Source organism: Pipistrellus kuhlii, unplaced genomic scaffold, assembly GCF_014108245.1.
Source record: "Pipistrellus kuhlii isolate mPipKuh1 unplaced genomic scaffold, mPipKuh1.p scaffold_m20_p_66, whole genome shotgun sequence".
Lineage (NCBI taxonomy): Eukaryota > Metazoa > Chordata > Mammalia > Chiroptera > Vespertilionidae > Pipistrellus > Pipistrellus kuhlii.
Genome location: NW_023425569.1, coordinates 129,782 through 157,215, shown reverse-complemented (window position 1 = coordinate 157,215; position 27,434 = coordinate 129,782). Strand labels below are relative to the sequence as shown.

General features: G+C 42.5%; 1 protein-coding gene across 1 annotated transcript in view; it reads left to right on the top strand.

Moving 5' to 3' along the window:
• The window catches only part of UGGT1 (UDP-glucose glycoprotein glucosyltransferase 1), a 152,944-nt gene that overhangs the window by 76,601 nt on the left and 48,909 nt on the right, over positions 1–27,434 (top strand). Inside the window, 8 exon segments of the mRNA XM_036420289.1 lie at positions 3,934–4,098; positions 8,129–8,249; positions 10,792–10,890; positions 11,588–11,611; positions 12,094–12,188; positions 15,791–15,997; positions 16,696–16,827; positions 17,354–17,484. Coding sequence (XP_036276182.1) covers positions 3,934–4,098; positions 8,129–8,249; positions 10,792–10,890; positions 11,588–11,611; positions 12,094–12,188; positions 15,791–15,997; positions 16,696–16,827; positions 17,354–17,484 — 974 coding nt within the window.

Below are 27,434 nucleotides of genomic sequence, written 5' to 3'. Positions count from 1 at the left end.
ACTGGCTCTCACTTTCCCCTGCGGAGAAGCCGCAGGCACAGAAGGTACTTCTGGGCCTCGAGCTGCACTGCTTGGGGAGGGGTGGTGCGGCTAAAGTTGCTCTTACCCTCTTAAGTAAGAGTCTTTACTATGTCCAAACTTGTAGTTGTTTCCTCCATTGCTGTCCTGGGCTTCTCTGCTAGAAGCCTGCATTTCCACAGAGGCTCTCTTGTCCTTAGATTATGTCGCAAGACATTTTCCCCAGGCTGTGTCCAAGAGGCTCTGGAGCCAGTTCGTGTACACATAGGGTCCATAGGCAGGGTTGGAGTCTGTGCCCATCACCCGATGCACCAGTGGGCAGGACTCTATCTGGGCCACGTGGCAAATGGTGCTGGATAACCAGCCTCTCACAAAGGCACTTTTTTTAAAAAAAAAATATATTTTATTGATTTTTTACAGAGAGGAAGAGAGAGGGATAGAGAGTTAGAAACATCAATGAGAGAGAATCATCGATCAGCTGCCTCTTGCACAACCCCCACTGGGGATGTGCCCGCAACCAAGGTACATGCCCTTGCCCGGAATCGAACCCGGGACCTTTCAGTCTGCAGGCCGACGCTCTATCCACTGAGCCAAACCAGTCCCGGCACAAAGGCACTTTTGTCTGTAGTGAACGCCACATTGTGGGAGGGATACCGTCCTCAGCCATAAAGCTGACATCATCCTGCTCTATGTGACATCTCCTTGTGTTTGGCATATCCAGGCGGGGGTGGAGCTGACACTGGGCATCAGGCCTGTTCAGTTGACACTAGAGATTGACCTATTGCAGCATTCTGCTCAGTCACTTACCTTTTATGATTTTTTGAATAGGGATACCCAGTGATTTTTTAATTAAAAATTTTAATATATTGTTATTATTATATTTTTTAGAGAGAGGAAGGGAGAAGGAGAGAGAGATAGAAACATCGAAGAGAGAGCAGCATCGATTGGCTGCCTCCTGCACATCCCCTACTGGGGATCAAGCCTGCAGCTCAGGCACGTGCCATGATCAGGAATTGAACCAGCAACCTCTTTTAAATATATGAGGTGTATATACAGTGTGTGTGTGTGTGTGTGTGTGTGTGTGTAGAGAGAGAGAGAGAGAGAGAGAATATGAATATGGGAGATGGAGAAGAAGAGGGGGTAGAGAGAGGGAGAGAAACATCGATTGGTTGCCTCCCATATGTGCCCTGACCTGAGAATCAATCCTGAAACCCGGGTAGGTGCCCTGACAGAATCAATCCAGCAATCTTTTGGTCCATGAGATTGAACCAACTAAGCCACACTGGCTGAGCCTACAGCAAGAATAGTAGGCTATGCCAAAACCGTTTTGGCTCAGTGTATAGAGCGTCGGCCTGCGGACTCAAAAGGTCCCAGGTTCGACTCCGGTCAAGGGCATGTACCTTGGTTGCGGGCACATCCCCAGGAGGGGGTGTGCAAGAGGCAGCTGATCAATGTTTCTCTCTCATCGATGTTTCTAACTCTCTATCCCTCTCTCTTCCTCTCTGTAAAAAATCAATTAAAAAAAAAAAAAAAGACTAGTAGGCTGTAGAAAAAGAATACTAGATGAAATAAAAGAAAGACCACTTTCTGAATACCAAAGATTTGAGGAAGTTAATGGAATTTTATCTATTTCACATTTAGAAAATATTTAATTCTAGTAATTTTCTCTATTCTATTGAAGAAACAAGTCCATGCTGCTTTTTTATTGTGGTCACAGTGATTGTTATATCAAAAGTATTTGCTTGGAAAGTATGCAGTAGACAAGTTTGGAGGAAGGGTATTTTTACATTTTGTCTTTTATGTTTTAAATCTGTATTTTGCTAAAGAATGAATGGGTGTATCAGACCTAGCTCTTCAGGAATTTCCGGATGGCCATTTTCCTCATGTGCATGGAGGAGCAGCCCTTCCTGTGAGATCATATTCCTGTCCACGCTGCTTCATTTCTAACTGCTGAGTCACTTACCTTTTGTGATTTTTTTGAATGAAGTAATATTGATAAGGATGTCCAGTGAGTGTCTCACCTCACCCAGGGCACTAGATTGGTGAGCAGCATGCTAGGAGTGGGAAGAGGCTGGATATACTCTTAAGAAAAGGGTATGGTGAGATTCCTAAAGGTCCTCACAATCTAATGATTTAGTAAGATTTTTAAACTTATTGGAGCTGTACCCTCACACAAAAAAAGCCCAAGGAAATAGATTCTTTTGAACAAAAGGAGGAATAAGTGCATTCAGCAAATTTTTTATACTTATAAATATCTGTAACTTTTGTTATAAATCTAAAGCTGTGGAATCTTCTATCTCTGATACTGGAAGGAAGCAATTATTTCTAAAACTGGGCAGTACAATTAAAGTAGAACTTTTAAACTGAAGAGTATCATCTGATAGGTGTATATCTTTCAAAGCCAGTAAGATGATGGTAGTTAAAAACGTTCTAACTTACACATGCAAACATTTTGCATTTGGCATATTAATTCTGAGTCTTTATTAATCTCAGTTGTCACTTGTGAGTGGCTCATTCATAAGACTTTTCCAGTGATTAATGTTTTAACATTATAATTAACATTTTTGGTGATCAGTTGATAGGAATGCTCACATGTAATTTTTAAACTTGGCTCTTTGATAATTGGCCTGCATTCTGTTATTTTGTCTGATAAACTCTTTACAAGCTATAAAAATGGAAGCTCTATATAAAATGTCTTCTTTCCTCTCCTGCTGGTCACTCAGTGCCATTCTCAAAGACCAACAATGTTACTTATTTTTTCTTGTCACTTAGAATTAAAATGTGGGTTTTGTTTTGTTCGGGAAATGATTTTCAAAGCTCAAATTATATTAAAATTGAGTTTTGATAAAGTTCTTTGAGATCTCCCAGAACAGAATTTACATGGTTGCCATTTTGAAAGTGCAAATTTTGAGTCTGCACAATGCTGTGGAGAAAGGCCCGTGTCCTGAGCCTCTCCGGCTCTCAGAGGCCTCGCCGCCACGTCCTGCTTTGGCCAGCCTGGGCGGACACTGAGCAGCCCGTGGCTGATGCTTGGTGCTGGTCCCAGCCTCTGTGTTCTCGCACCAGCGGTCGCCAGCTGGTGGTCCACGGCCACTGCTGGTCCGTGAGGTCCCAAAGGTTGGCGACCACTGCAACGGTTTGCAGGTGAAACAGTTGTGCCATTTTCAGTTATAAGATATTTAACAAGAAAGTTTTAATTCTGGGGTCTGTGGTTGTCTGGGGAATGTACCTGTTTTGACAGGGAAACATGGCAGTCAGGAAAAGATATATGTGTCTGCCATTTATATTTGCCATTTTGTCAGCCTGGCATTTCTCTGCCAAGGAACCTCTTATGTCCTGGAGAGGAAGAAGCTTGAGCTGAGTATATTGTAGAGCAATTTTTGAACACTGTTTTCCCATTAACTTTGGTTTGTTTTCTGCATGTGTAATTTCTATTTTAGTGACATGGACCCTTTTTCACTTAGAATTGGTATAAATGTTTCTTGTTAGACTATATATCCAAAAGCATTACTAATCATGTCAGTCTGTTGTGCTGCCCTTTTAGGAGCCGCTAGCTTTCAAGTGGTTATTTGTGGTTGGTGGCTGCTGCATTGGAGAGTGGGAATAGAGCATCTCCATCATCGCCACAAGATCTGTTGTATAGTTTTGGTAGCTTGAGCTTCTTAAAATTACTCCTTACCCTAAACTACTTCCTAATTTGCAAGGTTTTGTGTTTTTATAAAATATCAGTAATCTAATCTCAGATTTACCCAGTAGGATATTAACTGTGATGTCATCTGTGATTCTTTACTTATTTCTTGGTGACCATATTTCTGTTGTTTTCTGGGGTAGAATTTGTATGTATGAAAAATATGCTGTGTTCCATTTATCCTATGAAGGACAAAAATGTGCTCTTTGTGGTCCCTTGTGTTTTAGGAAGCAAGAGGCTACTATGAGCAGACTGGGGTCGGTCTGCTGCCTGTCGTTCTGTTCAATGGGATGCCCCTGGAAAAGGCACAGCTGGCCCCTGATGAGCTGGAAACCATCACCATGCACAAGATCCTGGAGACCACCAGCTTCTTCCAGCGCGCGGTGTACCTGGTGAGCTGTGTTTGCAGACTGGTTTTGAAAGAAAATGGTTTGCTTGCACTTGTCAAGTATCACCATTTTTTATATCCTACTGATAAGTGATTTGCAGATTTCTAGCAAGTTCTGCAATAATGAAAATGTTTTTTAAATATCTATTTTTTATTTCAAAGTGGGGAGAGATAGAAATATCAATGAGAATCATTGATTGGCTGCCTCCTGCACGCCCCCTACTTGTGATCAAGCTGGCAGCCCAGGCCTGTGCCTGGGCTGAGAGTCGAATTGGCCCCCTTTGGTGTGTGGGTTGATGCTCACCATGTAGTCACACTGGCCAGGCTGTAATGAAATATTCATGAGACTTTCTATACATTGTGTTTGTAATAGCGGTTTTTATTCGTTTCAGTATTAAATTTTATTTTTAAAATTCTTAAGATAATCATTCTGGGAGATATTTGCTCTACTTGTAAGGAATTTTGACTTTAAACAGTTAGAATATTTCACATGTATAGTTACTGTTGAGTTATAATTCATATGCCATAAAATTCAACCTGTTAAAGTGGACTGTTCACTGGCTTTTAGAGTATACACTTTTACGGAACTATTACCTCTTTCTAGTTTCAGAACATTATCATCACCCCTAAAATATACTGGACATCCAGAAGCAGTTACTCTCCATTTTCCCTTCCCCGACCGCTGCCAACCATGAATCTGTTTCTCTCTGGCTTTGCCTTTTTCGGTCATTTGATATAAATGGATTCATGCAATATGTGGTCTTTTGTGATATTTCTTTCACTTAGCATAATGCTTCCAAGGTTTGTCCTTGTTGGAATCTGAGTTAGTGTCTCCGTCCCTCTGCGGACAGATGGAGTTCCTCAGATGGATGCAGCACATTTCTCTGCTCCGAGGCCGAGGCGCTCTGGGCTGCTCTCACTTTGGCTGCCGTGGATGGAGCTGCTGTGAACAGCGCGTGACGCTGCCTGGGCAGAGATCTAGCAGTGGAATTGCTGCTGTTTCAGCAGCCTGTGTTCACAGCAGCTGCACCGTGAACACCCGTGTCAGCTGTGCATCCAGGCTCCACTCTCTCCACACAGCAGCCAACCCCTGGCATTATCCGTCTCTTAAGTGTAGTCTATGTCTTCTTTGCAGAAATGTCTGTTCAGATTATTTGCCCATGTGTAATTGGGTTGTTTTGTTATTTTTGAGTTGTAAGAATTTTTTTAATGTATTCTATCACTTATATATATTATTTTCCACACATTTTCTCCATTTTATAATTTGTCTTTTTTTTTTTTTTTCCCCTTGTTAATCTTCACCCAAGGATATTTTTCTTTCCCATTGATTTTTTAGAGAGTAGCATGGACAGGGAGAGACACAAAGAGAGAGACATCAATGTGAGAAAGACACATTGATTAGTTGCCTCCCAAAAGTGTCACAACCGGGGCTGGAAATTGAGCCTGTAACTGAGGTACATGTCCTTGGCTAAAATCGAACCCATAACCCTTCAGTCTGTGATCTGGTGTTCTAACCACTGAGCAAAATTCGCCAGGGCTGATTTGCTTTTTCACTGTTTGGTGGTGTCCTTTAAAGCTCAAATGTTTATTTTTTTATTAAAATTTTATTGATTTTGTACAGAGAGGAAGTGAGAGAGAGAGAGAGAGTTAGAAACATCGATGAGAGAGAGTCATCGATCAGCTGTCTCTTGCACACCCCCTACTGGGGACATGCCCGCAACCAAGGTACATGCCCTTGACTGGAATCGAACCCGGGACCTTTCAGTCTCCAAGCCGATGCTATATCCATTGAGCCAAACTGGTTTCGGCAGAGCTCAAATGTTTTTAATTTTGATTAAGTCCAATTTACTCTCTTTTGTTGCTCGTGCTATTTGAATCATATATAATAAACTATTGTTACTTCTAGGTCACAAAGATTTATACCTATGTTCCTTTCCTCCTGAGCATTTTTTAGTTTTTCTCTTAACATTTAAGTTTTGGATCCATTTTTAGTTAGCTCTCCCAGTGAAAAATCCTCTTCGTTTTTCTTTATCTGGAAATGTGTTTATTTGCCCTTCATTTAAAAGTGATAATTTACTTGGATATGGAATTCTTGGTTGATTGCCTTTTCTTTTCAGCCTTATCTAATTCCATTGTCTTTTGATCTCTGATTTCTCTTGAGAAATCAGTTGTGAATCAGACTCAGGATTGGGTCTATGTGATGATTCTCTTCTCTCCCTGTTTTCAGGGTCCTCTCTTTGGTTGATTTTAGGACCTTTCCACCTGTGACATTTCATCATTAGGTTTAGTGTGGGACTCGGAGTTTTTCCTATTTGAAGTACATTACATTTCTTTCTCAACTTTTGTCTTTTTTCTTCCCTCCCCTCCCCTCCCCTCCCCTCCCCTCCCCTCCCCTCCCCCTCCCCCTCCCCCTCCCCCTCCCCCTCCCCCCTCCCTCCCTCCCTCCCTCCCTCCCTTCCTTCCTTCCTTCCTCTACAGTTTGGGGGTTGGGGTGCCAACCTCCCAGCAGTTAAAAATTTGCATGTAACTTTTGACTTGCTAAACTTATCTACTGCTCATGACTGAAAGCCTTACTGTTAACATAAGAAGTTGATAAACACACATTTTATATGTTATGTATTATATACTGTATTCTTATAATCAACTAAACTAGAGAAAATGTTCAGAAAATCATAAGGAAGAGAAAATATATTTATAGCATTTATTGGGGGGGAAAATCTGTGAATCAGTGGACCCTTGCGAACCCATGTACTTCAAATGGTATTTTTCAAGGATCAGCTGTATGAGTATTTCTATAATATGAGAAGTATAAAGGGGAAGAATCCCCACTTAATTGTGATTCTGGAAATACACAGTTAATTGGATGCCTGAGAGTGAAAAGGCTTGGGGCGATTTTTATTACAAAGTATTATTAGTAACTGCTTGAGAGAATTTATGTGGCTTTTTTCTTTAAAAGAAACTAACAATGAGCAGATCTCAGAATGTTTTTCTGCCTGTGTTAACTTTTTTTGTTGTTGTTGTTAATCCTCACCTGAGGATGTTTTTTCATTGATTTTAGAGAGAGTGGAAGGGAAAGGGAGAGACAGGGGAAACAGCGATGTGAGAGAAATACGCATTGTTTGTGGTTACCTCCCGCACACGCCCTGACCAGGGACGGTATCAGGTATCCAGCCCACAATCAGGTGCATGCCCTTGACTAGAAATCAAACCCAGGACTTTGGTGTGTAGGCCGATGCTCTGACCACTGAGTAACTGGCCAGGGTATGCTTGTATTAACGCTTCATTTTATTTTATTTATATATTTTTAAAGCATGGCAACATTTTATTATTTTTGGTGCACCTTCTTATGCATTTCTTCAAGGGCTGCTTCTTGCTCGGCATCTGCTTAAGTCTTATTTTTTCATCTCTAGTAGTTTCTTCTAACTATGGTGGTGTTATAGGAAAAATGTCTTCAGTATAATTTTTATTAAAGGACTGACTTTGTCCAAAATCTGCATTTGAAACTAATGCGAGTTTCTCCTGGCTCTCCTGGCTCTCACGATTCCACCTCTGTTCTCCTTTGTCCTCTGGTTTGGCTGCAGCTTGTGACCATGTTGTGGAGTGAAAATGTGAAGTTGTAAAATACAGCTTATGAGTTGGGAACTGGTGACATTAACTCTTAACTCATTTGAAGAACTTTCTTATTTCTGGGGAATCACAGTGGTATGTGGAGAGATCAAATAAACCTGGATTTGCCTTTTATATTCCCTTCTCATTAGCTGTGTGATCATGAGTTAGCTATTTAACCTTCTGTGCCCTAGGTGCCTCATCCTTAAAGTGGGCACCAATGAGATGTGCCTCACATTGGTGCATAATACTCCAAGCTACGCTTGGCCATAACAGGAACCTGTGATATGATAACGTCTCTTTTTAGCAATTACTGGTACAGAAGAAGATAATATAAAGTTAATGATTTCTTAGTTTCTAATAAATTATTTTAATCAGATGTGTGTTAATGCTCATTTCACCCACACCCTGTTTTCTTCTTTTTTTAGGGTGAACTGTCCCATGATCAGGATGTGGTAGAGTATATTATGAGTCAGCCAAATGTTGTTCCACGAATCAATTCTAGGATTTTGACCGCAGAGCGAGAATACCTGGATTTAACAGCAACCAGTAAGAAGCACTTCAGGAACAACTTTTGGGCTGTTTTTTTTTTTATTAGTTTTTCTGAATTTTTTCATTTATTAGATGTCAGTGTTCAGAAGATAACCCAAGATTGTGACATAATTTTATGTTTCAACTCATTGCACCTTGAATTTATAATACAAGATTCTAAATTCACAAGAGTGTTTTACAAAAGGATTTATTCTTGCTGGATAAATCCTTGTAAAGTTTGACAAATAGTCAGTGCCTTTTACCAATTAAACAAGCATAGATGATAAAGGGGACCTGTGTCATTCCCTTTCTTAGTTATAAAACTCTCATGCAGCTATCTCATCGTCACCATTCCAAGAAACAGCAATAATGTCAGCAGATATTGTAGGTAGCTTTTCTTTGAGAACATAATGCCTTTCTAAAAAATATAGCTTCATTGAGAAATAGTGTCATGCCAATAAAACTAAATCCTTTAAAGTGCACAATTTCAAATTGCACAAATTTTAGTATATTTTCAAAGTTGTGTGATCATTACCACTATGTAATTTTAGAACATTATCATCACCCCCAAAAGCAATGATGTGCCCATTAGTAGTCACCTTCCATGGTTCTCTTCTGTCCTCCAGCAGCCACTAACCTAGTTCCTGTTTCTGTGGATGTTTCTATTCTGGATAGTTCACATATCGGGGAGTTTTTCTGACTGGCTTCTAATGTTTCTCAGGTTCATCATGTCATAGCACGTGCCAGTAGTGCTTCACTCCTTTCCGTGCCGATGAATGTCTGTGGCGTAACTAGCCGTGTCTGCTCAGCATTCCACAGTGGATGGGTGTTTGGGTTGTTTCCACAAGAATGCTTCTGCGAGGCAGATGTGCTCGCCCAGCTGCAGTGTGCTCCTTAGCCTTCCTTTGCCTTCTGGTGCCACTTCAGCAAACAGCTGGGAAGAAGGGGACACATCATCACTGCCCAAGCAGTGTCACTGGGGGAAAGATGGGGACTGGCAAAGTCCGAGCCAAGTGTATCTGTTGTCATGGCGAATAACGAGTGTGTAGATCTACTTATGCTGCTCCTTTATGGCAGCCATCTCCTAGTCTAACATGGACTGAATGAATATCTTTTCAGCAGAGGGCAATGCACACATATGCTTATATTTGAAAAAGAAAATAGCCAGAATGTGAACTGCATTGTTTCTTTACATTAGGTTTTAGCTTTTCACCAGAAGTTGTTTTTGTTTTTGTTTTTGTTAATCCTCACCAAGGATTTTCCCCCATTGATTTTTAGAGAGTGGAAGGACAGGGGTGGGGTGGGGGGCAGCCATCTGAGAGCAACAGCATATATTTGTTGCCTCCCACATGTGTCCCAGGCCTGGGGATTAAACCTGCAACCAGGTACATGCCTTTGACCAGGAATTTAACCTGCGACCCTTCAGTGCAACCACTGAGCTACACCAGCCAGGGCGCCAGAAGTTTTAATAGAGCAAGGCGAGCAGTGTTGTGAATCTTATCCTGAGCTTTGTTGTGTCATCATTTTAAACTGTCAGTAGTTACCTTTGGGGTGCATATGAACGAAGAGCATAGAGAGTCCTTTCTTCATGGGCTGGGAAACGGTGGTGGTCCCTGGAGCAGTGCAGTCTGCCCGGCGAGCTGTGGGCCTGTTAGGGAAGGCGCAGCTGGCCACCTCCTGCCCCAGCCCCCGGCTCTGCCACCTTCACTGCTCTCCTTTAGTCCCGGAGGGCACTGCTTTCTGTCTAACTTAACGATGCTTTCCTGTCTAGACTATGGCCAGAAAGGTTAGTGTGTTTTGTGGAGTGAAAGGATAGGTGGGTGAGTGGGTGCACAGACAAACAGATGGGAGGGTGGAGGCAGCGAGAGAAGAGGGACGTCAGTGTTGGGTGAGGTGATGCATAAGCTGGGGAGGCTGCCGGAGAGAGGGTTGTGACACCAGGCTGGAGCCCATCATGTAGAAGAAATTCCTGGGTGGATTAGAGCAGCGGAATGACTTGCTGAAGCTGGAATGTTGGCAGGAGTGATCTGAAGGGAAATGACTATTGAGAGCATGCCCGGGCACTGATCACAGAAGAGCCGTGTCGGAAACTGCCTCTTGTTTCTGCCGGGGCTACGAAGATACTGTTTTCTGATCCATGAAAACATTAAAATGAGAATTTTTTTATTTTCTCCCCTATTTTTGCACCCCACCCCCAAATAAGGATAAGGAGGAGCGTATTATTGGGGTTGGGGGATGGGAGGGAGAGAGGAAGCCCAGGGGGTCTTTAGGAAGTCGTTCTCAGTCTGTGAAATGATAGAAGTGGGACTAGAATAGCTCAAACCATTAAAATGACACATATGTACACGAGAGTCATGTGAGATGTGTTCATTTTTATTATAAAATATTACTGGAATAGGGGTCTGGGATTATAAAGTTGTTTAATGAATATGAAGCAATATATATCACTCATGCAATTTTATAAAACTTATATTATGGTCATGTTAGATTATCAGTTGAAATTAACATTAGATTGAATTTAGGCATATTAATTATAAATCTGTTTCAATTTTTTTTTCAGATAACTTTTTTGTGGATGATTATGCTAGATTTACAGCCTTAGATTCTCAAGGCAAGACTGCTGCTATAGCCAATAGTATGAACTATCTGACAAAGAAAGGTAATCTATTCTAGGCTTATCTTGGATTCAACATTTGTTTTAGTATTTGCAAAAATGTCAGTCAGTATCTATTGGGAGAGAGATGTCATAATTTATTTTTTTAATTATTTCTTACGATTTGAGCATAGAAAATACCTGTTGAAAATTTAATTATTTATATATTTCTGAAAATTTAAATGTCTTCGTAATTTTTAAAAGAGATATTGAAGTCAAAAGGGAAACAATTTAACAGCTCAAAGTGGGGAAACATTTATGATGCTTTGAAGGGTTAATGGATTGGACTTGCCTCTTCAGTGACAGCATTGGGTTGATTTTTAAAAAATAAACTTGGTTCTAGAAATACTTGTGTAAGTTTTAAACCTGATTAATGTAGTTACTTACCTAGGTTAAGACTGTGAAATGATATTCTTTCGATGGCAGACAGAGGCACTTCCCCTTTGGTCACTCTGACTGCCCTTAAGGCAGCTGTTTGCATCCCCCTGTAATCTCCAGAAAGCTAGACTGGTTCCCGGGCCTGCGGAAGTGCAGGCCTGGCTCCACTTGATTCTTCGGGAAACTGGTTCTGAGGAGCACTGGACGAGTGGAACTAAGGAACAGAATGAAGCATAGGGCACGTTAGGCGTTATTTAAAATTGGACTCTGATAACAGGCAGTAATCCTAGAAATGACATTTTCTTTTTCCTTTACCTTTGCCCAGGGATGTCCTCCAAGGAAATCTATGGTAACTTTAATCTTTAGTATGTTCTGTTTCTTTTCTTAATTATCGTATTTCAGGTACTGTTATAATTCAGAATTTATTGACCCTTTATTGGGATGTGTATGGAACCTGTGGGTGACATAATTTATCCATCCAGATAAAGTTTGTATAAATATTTGCAAAGAAGTATATTTCAGAAAGTTACAAATTAACATGATTAAAGACTATACGTTACCCACACGTTCAAAGCCTTTTTCGTTTTATATGCTAACAGATGCCCAAACCTTAGTAAAATTAATAAATGCATGTCCTTAGGTTATAATTAAGCCACGTGGAAGGTACCCTGCTTTCATTCTATCAGTTTCACTACTTTTGCTTTCTATCTTTATTAAACTTGTAATCTTGTTTTTTTTGCATGGTTTTCCAGAAATTATCTTACTTAATAACCATATTGAAACAGCATGTCCTTTCTTCTCTCCAACTCAGTCTGTTTTGTTTTTCTACAGATGATTCTTTCATTAGGCCAGTAACTTTCTGGATTGTGGGAGATTTCGATAGCCCGACTGGAAGGCAGTTGCTGTACGATGCTCTAAAACACCAGGCAAGTGTCTGCAGCTCACGGCTGTCCTCGTGAGCATCTGGGTGCCGATCGTGCTCTTCTGGCGGCCTCCCCGCTTTCCTGGCACTTGAGGGAGCAGAGCCCCGCCTCTCCACGGGCCGCCAGCCGGCAGACAGAGAAGACGACGTGTTCTGCTTAGTGAAGGGCAGGCTCTTTCAGAGGAGAGAGAATGAGATCATCGTAGACAAGCATTTATTGTCTGGCTGCGCTCGGTCTTGCTGCCGGGAAGCTGAGAGATTGTGGGGTGCATTGTGTAGGTGGGCAGACGCCTACATGGAGAGCCTGGGGGAGAGTGAGGGATGCAGAAGCACGCCCGGTGTGCAGAGTGCACGCGTGTCGTGGGCCTGAGCAAATGGCCGTGGGCTCGTGGCGAGTGTCATTGTCTGAGGTGTTACATCTCCGTTTCTGGGGCAGCTTCACTCTGGGTCTTCAGTCGGGCCACCCCTCTGGGTCCCCTTGGCACCTGCTCCAGGGAGGTGACGGAAACACTCACATGGCCCGGCGGCGGCAGTGTCACTGAGGAGCGGAGTTCCCTTCTGCTCTCAGAGGAAACAGATGGTTGCTGTGGTTAATTCAGTGTTGAATCAGGAGCAGTCCTAGTGAAGGATGATCAGTGCATGTGTGAGGTGCCCAGCTCAGACTGACACGTGTGTAAGGTGCCCTAACAGACTGCCCTAACTCTGAGAGATACACATGGCAAGTGGTGGTAGAGTGGGAACTGGAAGGGAGTGGAACTTTTTTAATGAAGTAAATATTGGTTCAAAAGAAGTGCAGAAATCTTAGGCTGCACAGTGTCTCAAAGTGAACACACACATGTGACCTGCCTGGGGGAGAGAAGGTCACAGCCTGAGAGCCCTCCCTTCTGTGGCCTCTTCTCTCCTCATAGAATGAGTTTGTCTATTACTTTATTTTAATGGAATCTAATAATGTGTATTTGTGTTTGTTTCTTTCCCAATATTTTTGAGATTCATGACATTACGAGTAATGTTCTTTTTCCTTGTGTTGTTTTGTACCATGTAATTATATCACAGTTTTGTTTATTTAGTATATTTGATAGACATTTGGGTTGTTTCTGGTTTGGGGTATTCTGAAGAATGCTGTTGTGAATATTCTTATATATGTCTTTTGATACACAGAAGTATGAATTTCTGTTGCTTGTGTTCTTGATACCAGCTCTTTTTTGGTGTTAAGGGTCCCAGATACCTTCTCTCAATGGATTCTGTCTCTTTACTCAGGGAGAGGTAAATCTTACTAGAAATCTGGAAAGGCCATGTGAACTAAGGAGGGTGGAACAGAGCCCTGAAGAATGCTTGGAACTTCAGGAAGCAAAGATGGGTGTACTTGGGGTTCCCATGCCAATGTGAGGCATGCTGTGCATTAGAAGAATACAAAGTGTGGGAGGATACAGGACTTGGATGGTTGTGCTGTGTGCTCTCTTTACAGGGTGGTAAAATGAAGGTGGAGAGGTAGGGTAGAGGCCAGTTCATATAGGGGATCACATGCCTGGTTGTAGCATTTTAACCTTGTTCTGTATACAGAAAGGGACTATCCACAACTTTTAAGAGCAGAATTTCCTCTATAGAATACTAGAGGCCGGTGCATGAAAACTCATGCACTGGAGGGGCATCCCTCAGCCTGGCCTGCCCCCTCTCACAGTCCAGGAGCCCTCAGAGGCGGGAGGCGACCCAGGGATCAGGGGAAGGTGATGCTCCATCACACCTCTGCTGCTGCCACTGCCGGCAGTGCAAGCCTCAGCTGGTCCTGGTTACCTGAGCCTCTGGCAGCCCTGGGCCGCTGGGCAGCTACCATCTGAGGCTTGCCTTGCCTCAGGCCACCCTGGGGGGCGGAGGGGACTGGGGAACTCTGGAGGCAGGCGCCCCAGTGGGGCTGAGGGGATTAGGCACCACCATCTTGTGGCTGTGGACACTGCCGTTTTTGTTTTTTTTAAATATATTTTATTGATTCTTTACAGAGAAGAAGGGAGAGAGATAGAGAGCTAGAAATGTCGATGAGAGAGAAACATCGACCAGCTGCCTCTTGCACACCCCCTACTGGGGATGTGCCCGCAACCAAGGTACATGCCCTTGACCGGAATCGAACACGGGACCTTTCAGTCCACAGACCGACGCTCTACCACTGAGCCAAACCGGTTTTGGCACATCGCCATTTTTTGAGGGTGTGACAGTCAACTAGCATATTCCTTCTTTATTAGGTAGGATGGCTGATATTGATGCCACTTTTTAAGTTGAAAACGTCTACCATACATAATAACCAACAGATGCGAAACATTGGGGGTGAGGGCATGTGTAGGAGTGGGGTGGGGGGGCAATGGTAAGATATGTACACATTATCTTATACAATATAATAAAAGGGTAATATGCAAATTGACCACACCTCCATTATACCCACAAGCCACGCCCACCAGCCCATCAGACTGAGTATGCAAATTAACCCCAACCAAGAAGGCTGCGGCCACAGAGAGCAGGAGGGAGGCTTGTGTTTCCCAGACAATGGAAGAAGCCAAGCTTTCTGCCTGCCCTTGCTGGCCCAAGTTTCCACTCAAGGCTACAAAGTTTCAATGATAGAAGGTAAACAAATCCAAACAGAAATGACGGCAGCCATGGAACAAGCAGAGGCTTGCTTGGCTCCACTCCAGGTAAATAAATTCCAGATACCAGGGCCTCTACTTGGGTCGCCAGGGGGCATTGCTATATTATCCTTATTTCCTATTTTGTAAATAGAAATCCAGTAACAATGCAAACCACCACAGGCCCCTTGTCCAAGCCACCCCATTCCCCAAGAGAATCCCCACCCTGATCCGGGACACCCTTCAGGGCAAACCAGCCAGCCCCTACCCATGCATTCAGGCTTCAATCCTACCCTGTTTCCCCGAAAATAAGACAGTGTGTTATATTAATTTTTTTCCCCAAAGTTGCGCTAGGTCTTATTTTCAGGGGATGTCTTATCTTTCCATGCACTAGGTCTTATTTTCTGAGGATGTCTTATTTTCGGGGAAACATGGTATCTAATAAAAGAGTAATATGCAGATTGACCATCACTCCCACACAAAAGATGGCTTCTCCCACGTATTCAAAGATCCTGCCCCCATGTGGACACAAGATGGCCACCACAAGATGGCCAGCAGGGGAGGGCAGTTGGGAGGGACCAGGCCTGCAAGGAGGGTAGTTGTGGGTGATCAGGCAAGCAAGGGACGGCAGTTGGGGTGATCAAGCCTGCAGGGGAGGGCAGTTAGGGGTGACCAGGCCAGCAGATGAGGGAAGTTGGGGGCAAATAGGCTGGCAGGGGAGCAGTTAGACATCAATCAGGCTGGCATGGGAGTGGTTAGGGCCAATCAGGAAGGCAGGCAGGTGAGCAGTTGGGAGCCAGCAGTCCTGGATTGTGAGTTGGACATCCCTCGAGGGGTTCCAGATTAGAGAGGGTGCAGGCTGGGCTGAGGGACACCACCACCCCTCCCCCTGTGCACAAATTTTGTGCACCGGGCCTCTAGTACCATAGTAAAAAAGAATAATTAAAGAAAAAAGAAGACATTGCTATATAATCCTTATTTCCTATTTTGTAAATAGAAATCCAGTAACAATGTGAGAATAAGCATGATCAACAATCCTAAGGAAGATATAAAGTATGAGAACACGCAGATCTCCCGAGCAATCTGGGCAGCTCTCCAAACACAAACCTCCAGCGCCGCCAAGAACTTCATCACAAAAATGGCCAAGGAGGGGCCTGCGGAGGCCCTGGCTGCGGGGGCTGATGTTGGGGAGTTCGCTGTCGGGGTGAGTATCTGCGCTGCTTGGGGCCAGCTCTGTGGTTTACTGCGAGGTCCGCGCCCCGGGCTGCAGTGTCTGAGCCGGATGGTGCTTTGAGCTTTCAGTCTCAGGACTTCTCTTTTTGTTGTTGGAGGAATCTTTCTAAGAAATAGCAAATCTGCCACATGCCCTTTATTGCTTTTAAACTTGCTACGTTTTAACATGTATGTTTTAAGCACAGGCCATTTGTTTTAATAGTTTTTGAAAGATAGACAATATTTGACTTGTCAGAGCCAAAGAGCTGAGATGTAAGACAGTTAGTGAGCTAAGAGCTATCCAGTGTAAGCCCATGTTTATTCACTGACATGTAAAACGCCTTTTACTGTTTTTCAGTCTAAAAACTTATTATAAAGTGGTAAGTATGCTTCCTGTTTCAGTGAAAAGCAAGGCTCTCCCTTGAAGTCAGAAAGGTTTTCCAGTGCAGAGGGAAGGGATCGTGAACACTAGTTTGCCACTGGAACATCACATAAAAGAAAGGCAAAGGAAATGAGCGTTATGGGTGGGTAGGAGGGTGGGAAAATGGGAGGGAGAATGGAAACATCATAATGTTAATTATTAAAATAGTTATTACTTTTACTAATAGAGTATTTTAATGATGTACTCACTATGCTATTCATTTTTGTGGTTTAATAACTTATTTTCCTTAATTACAATTACTTTCCTAGGGCATGGATTTCAGTCTTTTTAAAGAGGTCTTTGAGTCTTCCAAAATGGATTTCATTTTGTCTCATGCCATGTACTGCAGGGATGTCCTGAAGCTGAAGAAGGGACAGAGGGCAGTGATCAGCAACGGAAGGGTGAGGACCTTGTTTCAAGACAAGCTTGGCTTCCATTTAGATCTCAGAACACAAATCCTTGAGATCTGGACACAGGAAGCACTGAGCTTGTGGGGGCGTGCCTGCAGCTCGGCAGCCTGTGCTCATTAAGTCTCGCAGCACTGAGATGAGAGCGTAGGCTGTGGTGGACGAACCAGACTTTAAAGTCTTAGCTGTAGAGCAAGCCTTCTATATCGACTGCTACATCTCTGTTTTGGCTTTATTATTTATATTTGGTGAGAATTAATGAAAACTATATTCTCTTATTTCAGAGTTTGCTTATTGTAAAAATAAGTATACAAGTGTACACTCTGTGTAGCTGAGGAATTGATAAGTACACAGCAGTGTGAGTCCATGGGAATGGTACTTGTCCATTTCCATTGCCTCCATTCTGATGTAAGCTGGTCTTGGGCCTCTGTCGAGGTTTGGGTCCTTAGTAGCCTGAGGACAGCCACGCCCTCCCTTACAGCCTGCAGGTTTCCACACTGGCCACTCTTCTCCTTCACAGGTCATTGGGCCACTGGAGGACAATGAACTCTTTAATCAGGATGATTTCCACCTCCTAGAAAACATCATTTTAAAAACTTCAGGACAGAAAATTAAGTCTCACATTCAACAGCTTCGGGTAGAAGAAGATGTGTAAGTGTTACTTAGAAGAAATTTGTTATGTCTTAGGGGCTGTATATGTTTTTCATCTGTATTTTTAAAATTTTATTTTTCCATTGCACTTTACATTCACTGTTATTTTATACTAGAGGCTCACTCCCGACTGGCTGGTGGGCATCGCAAAGGTACAGTCAATTTGCATCTTTCTCTTTTATTAGTGTAGATTAGTCTCGGCGAGACATTCATGTAACTCACAAAGTGATCCTCCCAAAGTCTAATAGTGACCGTAATTATACAGTATCAGTGACTTTACTCCCTGTGCTGAACTTTGCATTCCTGGGACTATATTGTAACTACTAATTGGTAATTTTAATTCCTTCACCGTCTTCACTCAGTCCCTCAAAATCCCTCTCATCTGACAACCCTCAGTTTGTTCTCTGTACTTATGAGTCTATTTCTGTTTTGTTCATTTGTTTTGCTCTTTAAATTCCACATATAAGTGAAATCCATGGTATTTGTCTTTCTTTGTTTGACTTAATTTACTTAGCATAATACCCTCTAGGTCTATACCAAATCTTCTTTATCATTCACGTATCACTAGGCAGTTAGGTTGCTTCCATAGTTTGGCTATTGTAAGTAATGCTACAGTGGATATATTTGTGCATATGTCCTTTCTTTTTTCTGTTTTTTTTTTTTTTTTTTAAACACAGAATTTATTTATTTATTTATTTTTTAAATATATTTTATTGATTTTGTACAGAGAGAAAGGGAGAGAGATAGAGAGTCAGAAACATCGATGAGAGAAAGTCATCGATCAGCTGCCTCTTGCACACCCCCCACTAGGGATATGCCCGCAACCAAGGTACATGCCCTTGACCGGAATCGAACCCTGGACCCGCTCTATCCACTGAGCCAAACCGGTCTTGGCTTTTTCTGTTTTGTTAATCCTCACCTGAGGATATTTTTCCATTGGTTTTTAGAGAGAGGGAGAAACGGAGAGAAACGGTGTGAGAGAGACACAGCTTTTGGTTGCCTCCTGCAGGTACCCTGACCAGGGCTGGGGAACTTGCAACTGAGGTATGTATGTGCCTTTGACCGGAAACAAACCCGGACCCTTCAGTCTGCAGGCCGAGACTGCCAGGGCTGTACATGTCCTTTCAAATTCATGTTTTGCATTTCTTCAAATAAATGCCCAGAAGTGGAATTGCTGGGTCATGGGTAGTTCCATTTTTAATTTTTTGAGGTAACTCTTTGCTTTCTGCAGTGGCTGTATCAGCCTGCATTCCCACCAACAGTGCATGAGAGTTCCCTTTTCTCCATATCCTTGCTAACATTGTTGATGATAAGCATTCTGACAGGTGTGCGGTGGTATCTCATTGTGGTTTTAATTTTCATTTTTCTGATGATTAGTGACATTGAGCAATTTATATATGTCTCTTGACCATATGTATGGCCTTTTTGGAAAAATGTCTATTCATGTCCTTTGCCTATTTTTTTTCTTTATTTTTTTAAATTAAGATATTATATGTGTACATTCCTTACCAATCCCCCCCCCCCCCACCCCTTGCCTATTTTTTAATCAGATTGTTTGGGGGTTTTTGTAACCTGTTCTGTGAATTCTTTATAAATTTTGGGTGTTAACCCCTTAGTTGATGTATCATTGGTGAATATCTTCTCTTATTAAGTAGATTGTCTTTTTGTTTTATTGATGGATTCATTTGCTGTGCAAAAACTTTTTAGTTTGATGTTGTCTAATTTTATTTTTTTTCCTTTTATTTTTCTTGCCTAAAGACATATTATCAGAAAATAATAACCAATAGCAATGTGACAGTTTACTGCCAAAGATTTTTTTCTATGAGTTTTATGGTTTTGTGTCTTACATTTGAGTCTTTAACCAATTTTGAGTTTATTTTTTGTCTGTTGTAAGTAGGTGGTCTAGTTACATTTTTTTGCATATACCTGTCCAGTTTCTCAGCACCATTTTTTGAATAAGCTGTCTTCATCCCATTGCATGTTCTTGCCTCCTTTGTCAAATATTTATCAACCATAAAGACATGGGTTTACTTATGGGCTCTCTATTCTGTTTCTTTGATCTATGTCTGTTTTTATGCTAATACCATGCTTTTCAGATGATTGTGGTCTTGTATAGTTTGATATCATCCATGTGATACCTTCTATTTTGTTCTTCTTACAAAGATTTCTGTGACCATTCAGGGTCTTTTGAAAATTCCATATAAATTTTTGGAATATTCGTTCTACTTCTATGAAATATGCCACTAGGATCTTGATAGGAATTGTATTAAATTTATAGATTGCTTTGGATAGTATGGGCATTTTAATGATATTAATTCTTCCAACACATTTAGTATGATGTTAACTGTAGATTTGTTATGTATGGCCTTTATTATGTTGAGGGATGTTCCCTATTCCCATTTTTCTTAAACTTTTAATTATAAATAGATGCTGGATTTTATCAAATGTCTTTTCTGCATTTATTGCTATGATAAATAATTTATATTTTTATATTGTACTAGAGACCCAGTGCATGCACTGGAGGGGGAGTCCCGCAGCCCGGCCTGCCCCCTCTCACAGTCCGGGAGCCCTCAGGGGTGGGAGGCAACCCGGCAATCACACCTCTGCTGCTGCCACTGCTGGCAGAGCAAACCTAAGCCAGCCCTGGTTACCTGAGCCTCGGGCTGGCGCTGGGCGGCTGGGGGTGCTGAGGGAACTGGGGGACTCTGGAGGCAGGCAGGGCTGTGGGGACTGGGCACTGCCATTTTTGAGGTCATGGTAGTCAATTGGCATATTCCCTCCTATTGGCTGTGGGTGCTGCCATCTGTGTGACAGCATGAGGGTCAATTAGCATATTCCCTCTTTATTAGGTACTAGAGGCCCATTGCACGAAATTTGTGCACGGGGGTGTGTCCCTCATTCCAACCTGCACCCTCCAATTTGGGATCCCTTGAGGGAAGTCAGACATCCCTCTCACAATTCAGGACTGCTGACTTCAAACTGCTCGCCTGCTTGCCTTCCTAATTGCCCCTAACTGCTCTGCCTGCCAGCCTGATCACCCCCTAACCACTCCCCTGCCAGCCTGATTGATGCCTAACTGCTTCCTTACCCACCTGTTTGCCACTAACTGCTCTTCCTTACAAGCCGGTCACCCCTAATGGCCCTCCCTGCAGGCCTGGTCCCCCCAAATTGCTCTCCCTTGCAGGCCTGGGTCACTGCCCTCCAACTTCCCTCCTCTGCCATCCTGGTCACCCCTAATTGCCCTTTCCTCAAGGCTTGATCGCCCCCAAATGCTCTCCCTTGCAGGCCTGCTCCCTCCCAACTGCCTTTCCCTGATGGCCTGATTGCCCACACTGCCTTCCCTTGCACCTGGTCCCTCCCAACTGCCCTTCCTGCTGGCCATCTTGTGGTGGCCATCTTGTGTCCACATGGGGACAGGATCTTTGATCACATGGGGGCAGCCATCTTTTGTGTGGGAGTGATGGTCAATTTGCATATTACTCTTTTATTAGATAGGAGGATATTACATTAATTTATTTCCATATATTGAACCAACATTACATTCCATTTGATCATGGTGTATGATCTTTTTAATGTATTGCTGAATTTGGTTTGCTAATATTTTGTTGAGGATTTTTACTTCAATGTTTATGAGGGATAATAGCTTGTAATTTTCTTTTTTGTTGTGTCTTTGTCAGGTTTTGGAATTAGAATAATGCTTGCCTTGTAAAATGAGTTTGAGAGACCTCCTCTTGAATGTTTTGAGAAGTTTGAGAAGGATTTGATTTTGTTGGTGAGAGAGTCTGTTCAGATTTTCTGTTTTCGTTTCTAGGAATTTATCCATTTCTTTCAGATTGTTCAATTTGTTGGCATCTAATTATTCACAGTGTCCTATATAGTAAAAGGGTAATATGCAAATTGACCCTAAATGCAAAATGACCAGAAACGACGTGTTGCCTTGATGCACACTGACCACCAGGGGCAGATGCTCAGTGCAGGAGTTGCCCCCTGGTAGTCAGTGAGCGTCCACAGGGGTAATGCTGCTCAGCCAGAAGCCTGCTCATGGCTGGCCAGCACAGCGGTGGTAGTGGGAGTCTCTCCCGCCTCCATGGCAGTGATAAGGATGTCCAATTAATGGTTTAGGCCCAATCTTGCGAGGACCTAAGCCATCAGTCAGACGTACCCCGAGGGGTTCTGGACTGCAAGAGGGCACAGGCTGGGCTGAAGGACCCCCATGAGTGCACAAATTTTTGTACACCTCTAGTTTTCTTATACTCCTTTGTCTTTTTGTGGTGTCTCCTTTTTCATTTCTGGGTTGGTTTATTTGGTTTCTTTTTTTATTCTTGAGTCTGGTTAAAGTTTATAAGTCTTATTTATCTTTTTAAAGAACCAGCTCTTGGTTTCATTAATTTTTTATTTATTTATTTTTTTAATCTTTTTTTTGTTGTTGTTTGTTTATTTCTGGCCTGATCTTTATTATTTCCTTCCTTTTACTCATTTTTGGGCTTTGATTGTTGTTCTTTTTGAAGTTCTTTTATTCTAAGGTTAGACTTTGTGCTTTTTCTTTATTTTTGTATTTCTATGAACTTTGCTCTTAGGAATGTTTTTGCTGTGTTTTATAGGTTTCTTTTGGGGGAGGGGGATGCAACAATTAATGGTTTATAGATTTTATTTTTTTCTTTATCGATTAAGTTACTACATATGTGTCCTGATCTCCCCATTGCTTCCCTACCCCTGTACTCAAGCCCTCAACCCCTAATGTCTTGTCCATTGGTTAGGATTATATTCATGCATATAAATTTTTTGGTTGATTTCTCCCCCTTACCGCATCCTCCTCTCCCTTCACCCTGAAGTTTGACAGTCTGATTGATGCTTCTCTGTCTATGAATCTGTTTTTCTTCATCAGTGTATATCTATTATATTCCACAAATGAGTTGAGATCATGACTGGCTTATTTTGCTTAGCATAATGCTCTCCAGTTCCATCCATGCTGTTGCAAATGGTAAGAACTCTTTCAATGTGTAGATGTACCACAGTTTTTTAATTCACTCATCTGCCGATGGGTACTTAGGCTGTTTCTAAATCTTAGCTATGGTAAATTGTGCTGCTATGAACATAGGGGTGGCATATATCCTTTCTGAATGGTGTTTCTGGTTTCTTGGGATATATTCCTACAAGTGGGATCACTAGGTCAAATGGGAGTTCCATTTTTAGTTTTTTGAGGAAACTTCATACTGTTCTCCACAGTGGCTGCACAGTCTGCATTCCCAACAGCAGTGGTCTGAGAAGATGTTTGATGTGATTTCAGTTTTCTTGAAATTGGGGAGAAAAGTCTGTGACCCAATTATGTGGTCTATATTTGAAAATATACCATGTGCACTTGAGTAGGACGTATATTCCGTGGCTTTGGGGCGAATTGTCCTAAAGATATAGGTTAATTCCATCTGATCTAGTGCGCCATTTAGAAATGCTGGTTTTTTTGCTGATTTTTTTGTCTAGAGGGTTTATCCAGTATGTCAGTGGTATATTAACATCCCCTACTACGATTGTATTGTCGATCTCTCCCTTGATATCTTCTAGGAGTTTTGTTTTATTTTTTTAATTTTAATTTTATTTTATGTATTTGGGTGCTCCTGCATTGGGTGCATATATATATATATATATATATATATATTGTTTGTTTGGTTGGTTGGTTTTTTTGTGTGTGTTTTTTTTTGTTATTGAGGAAAACTTGATTTTTATTTGACCAATTACAAGTATTTGTCATTTTTAGAGGTGGTTTCACTTGTCGGTTATTTTCCTTATTGAAAATGTTATTTGTATGTAAAATTTACTGTTGAAAAAGTTTACAATAGCATGTTCTCATCTTTATTTATGTATTTATTTATTTTTTTAAAATAAATCTTTATGTTCAAATTATTACAATTGTTTCTCCTCTCCCCCCCCCCCCACAGCTCCCCTCCACCCAGTCCCCATCCCACCCTCTGCCCTAACCTCCCCCTTACCCCCTCTGTCCTCATCCATAGGTATATGATTTTTAGATTTTTTTTTTTTGGTTTCCAAAGGGGAGTTTAAGGTCAAAAGGAGTGTGCCCAGATCCTATTCATCAAAATCTGGGTAAGCTCCTTATTTTTTGGTACAAGATTTAGCATATCGAGACCTGGGTGAGTCAAGGTCCTATTTGTTCCTCATTCCAAGCACATGGATTAAGAAATCAGAACTGGCCGAAACCGGTTTGGCTCAGTGGATAGAGCGTTGGCCTGCGGACTGAAAGGTCCCGGGTTCAGTTCCGGTCAAAGGCACGTACCTTGGTTGCGGGCACATCCCCAGTGGGGGGTATGCAGGAAGCAGCTTGTCGATGTTGTCTCTCATCGATGTTTCTAGCTCTCTATCCCTCTCTCTTCCTCTCTGTAAAAAATCAATAAAATCTATAAAAAAAAAAATAAAATCTTCCCCATTGCTTGTAAATAATCAGAAATTGTTTTTTTTAAAAAAAAGAAATCAGTACTGATAAGAGGATTCTGCCAGTGCCCTCGGGCTCAGCTGATAAAAATTAAAAGAATGTCCATGTGCCTTCTCTGGCGGCTCTCTACATCTCACCCTTTTTTACTAATTAAAATAAAATTTAAACATCAATAATAGGGCTCTAAAATTAAAAACAATTGCAAACAATGCCAGTGCAAAAACTAAATTACATACATGTTATTTTCAAAACTTGAATGTCAAGAGCAAAACTCTGGCTATTAAATAATAACAACAATGCCAATGCAAAACAACAAAGTGAGAAATCAGAATTATGGACATATTAATATTTTTAGCTACTAAATGAGTCTCTTCTGTTGCTGGTGTAGATTTACTCAGAGTCCTTGGACTTGCTGCACAAGACTTTGCAGAAGACTGGAAGCTAACAGATGCTAGCATGAGCAGGAACATGATTAAAGAAGTGGCTTCCACTTCAGTCTTCAATTTCTTCAGATGACTCCATGTTGGCACCTCAGTCCCTTGTGTAGCTTTCAGTTTTCTTCCACTTTGCTGTCGTCTGGGCAACTCTGTCCTTTTGGGTGAAGGGACACAGGAGCTTCTCCAAGTCCATTGTGATGACAGACATAATACTCTGGCACTCGAATTGGCTGCATTGCTCCTTCTTTCCTTTCATTTTGAACCCAGGGTTCAACCCCACAACACTCTGGGCCTAGATGCTCCGGGTCTGGATGCTGCTCCGGGCCTGGCTGCTGCTGCTCTGGGCCTGGATGCTCCTGCTCTGGGCCTGGATGCTCCGAGCCTGGCTGTTCTGGGCCTGGCTGCTGCTACTCTGGGCCTGGCTGCTGCTCCGAGCCTGGCTGCTGCTGCTCTGGGCCTGCCATTCTTCCATTTCTCCAGCTGGTCACATTTTAAGAGCCCCATCGGTCCCTCATTGCTCTTATAATATTATCATGTTAATTGTTGGCTATTAACTACCTTGTACCTCCTTCCTGTAGTTTTGGATGATAGATGTCCTTCATATTATTGTTAATTTTTAAATTGTTGTGGGAGCGGCAGACCAGTTGCTCACCTACACCGCCATCTTGGTTTCTCCATCGGGTGCATATATTTTTATCTGGGTTATATTCTCTTGTTGTAGCGATCCCTTTAGTATTATGAAGTGGCCTTCCTTATCTTTTGTTGCCACCTTCACTTTGAGGTCTATATTGTCAGATATAGTATTGCTAGCCCAGCTCTTTTTTCATTTCCATTTGCCTGGAAGATATTTTTCCATTCTAACCCCTCAGTCTGTGTGAGTCCCTTGTTCTGAGGTGGGTTTCTTGTAGACAGCATATATATGGGTCATTCTTTTTTATCCATTCAGCCACTTGATGTCTTTTGATTGGACCATTTACGTTTAAAGTTGTTATTGATAGGTACCTGTTTGTATCCATTTTTATTTTTTGTGCTTGTGTTTCTTCTTCCCTTTTTAATTCTTTTTACAGTATTTCCTTTAGCATGTCTTGCATTGCTGGTTTGGTAGTGATAAACTCCCACAGCCTTTTTTTTTCTTTTTTCTTTTTTCTGTGAAGCTCCTTGTTTCTCCTTCAATTTTGAATGATAGCCTTGTTGGATAGAGTATTCTTGGATTCAGTACTTTGTTTTGCATCACTTTGTAAATTTTCTTCCATTCTTTTCTGGCCTGCTGTGTTTCTGTTGAGAAATCATTTCATAATCTAATGGGAGATTTCTTGTACATAACTTTCTGTCTCTCTCTTGCAGCCTTTATGATTCTCTTTGTCCTGAATATTTACTACTGTAATTACATTGCATCTTGGTGTGGGTCTCTTCGAATTCATCTTGTTTGGGACTCTCGGTGCTTGCGTGACTTTTTTCTTCCTCACATCAGGGAAGTTTTCTGACATCATTTCTTCAAATAGTTGTTCTAATCATTGTTCCTCTTCCTGTTGTTCTGGCACCTCTATTATTCGTATGTTGCTTTGTTTCATGTTGTCCCAAAGCTCCCTTAGGCTCTCCTCCTGTCTTTTAATCTTTTTTCTCCAATTGCAGTTTAGTTTGGGTGTGTTTTGCTTCCCTTGTCTGCTAATTCGCTAATTTGGTCCTCCACTTCTCCTAGTCTACTGTTGAAATTTTTCATGGTGTTTTTTTATTCTATTTATATCACTTTTTATTTCTTCTTGATTCTTAATAAGTTGTTGAGGTTTTTTTTTCATCCATCTAGTTTGTGAACTGTATGACCCTTATTCTGAATTCTTTTTCTGACATATTGCATGCCTCCGTTTCACTTAGCTGCTTCTCTGGTGAGCCTTTTCTTTCCTTTGGGGGTTTCTTTGTCTCCATTTTTGTTCTCACCGAAGGATCTATGTGTCGAGTCATTTGGGGACGGCTCCTCAGGCGGCAGCTGTTCCTCTGTTGGTGGCAGCTTCTCTTATGGGTGCTGCTCATAGCAGTGGTGGCTCCTCTGGCTGGCGGGGGCAGGCTGCATGTGCAGCTGCTGCTTCTTGGATGGGGGCCAGCTGTTCACAAGGCTGCTGCTCCTTGGACGGGTGGGCTGCTCTCGAAGCTGCTCATCCTCGGACAGGGGCAGGATGCTCTAACAGCTGCTGCTTCTGAACAGGTATGGACTGTGTGGCTGCTGCTCCTCAGACTTGGGTGGGCTGCTCACGCAACTGCTGCTTCTCAGATGGGGTCAGGCTGCTTAGGCCTGGTATAATACTCTTGAAAAAAAACAAGAGTAACTGCTTCTCCAGGATTGCTGGAAAATTTTGCCAATTGGCTTCTCAATAGAGGGCTTGTAAAGCAGACTGGAGTTATGCTGCTGTTTATTGAAGATTTCCGTTGCTGTCCTTTTGGCAATCAGGTAAGTACTTCTCAGTATACAGTGTCCTGAAAATGCTGATCTTTGGGACAGGTGTCAGACATATTCCTGTCCAGAAGCACTGGAAGCTACAGCATGGGTTGTGACTTTTTGCTTCGTGCCTGATTTCAGGCCAAATCAGTAGTGGCTCTTGGGCTTAAACATGGAGAGGTGCAGCCCAGGAGCTCAGCGAGAAACTTTGCCATATACGAGTAGTGAGACAGGTCCCTCCTCTGGGTCTGTCCTTTCCCCTTGTAGGAGCCCAAGGGGCAAGGTATTGCCTGCAGGCTGGGGGGCTGCCCTGCATCAGTCTGAGACCAAGCGCACTGCTGCCCGTCCTCCACACTCTGTGTTGCAAGGTGCCTGCAGTTCCAGCTGCCAACCCAGCCTCCGCCCCATGGGATTGGGCACCTGTGGTCCACTAGCCTTTCCCACTGAATGCTGCTATTACCACCATCAGGGACGGTCTGCTGAGGGATGGTGGGAGTGCAAATGCCCTCCACAGTGACAGCTGCACGGGCAAGGGCATCAGTAAGCAGAGCACTGCAGCTCAGGCCCCAGGCAGCCCAGCAGTGCTTGTACACTCTAGCAACACCACTCAGCTGGAGCTGAGCCCTGACACTCAGCCCGA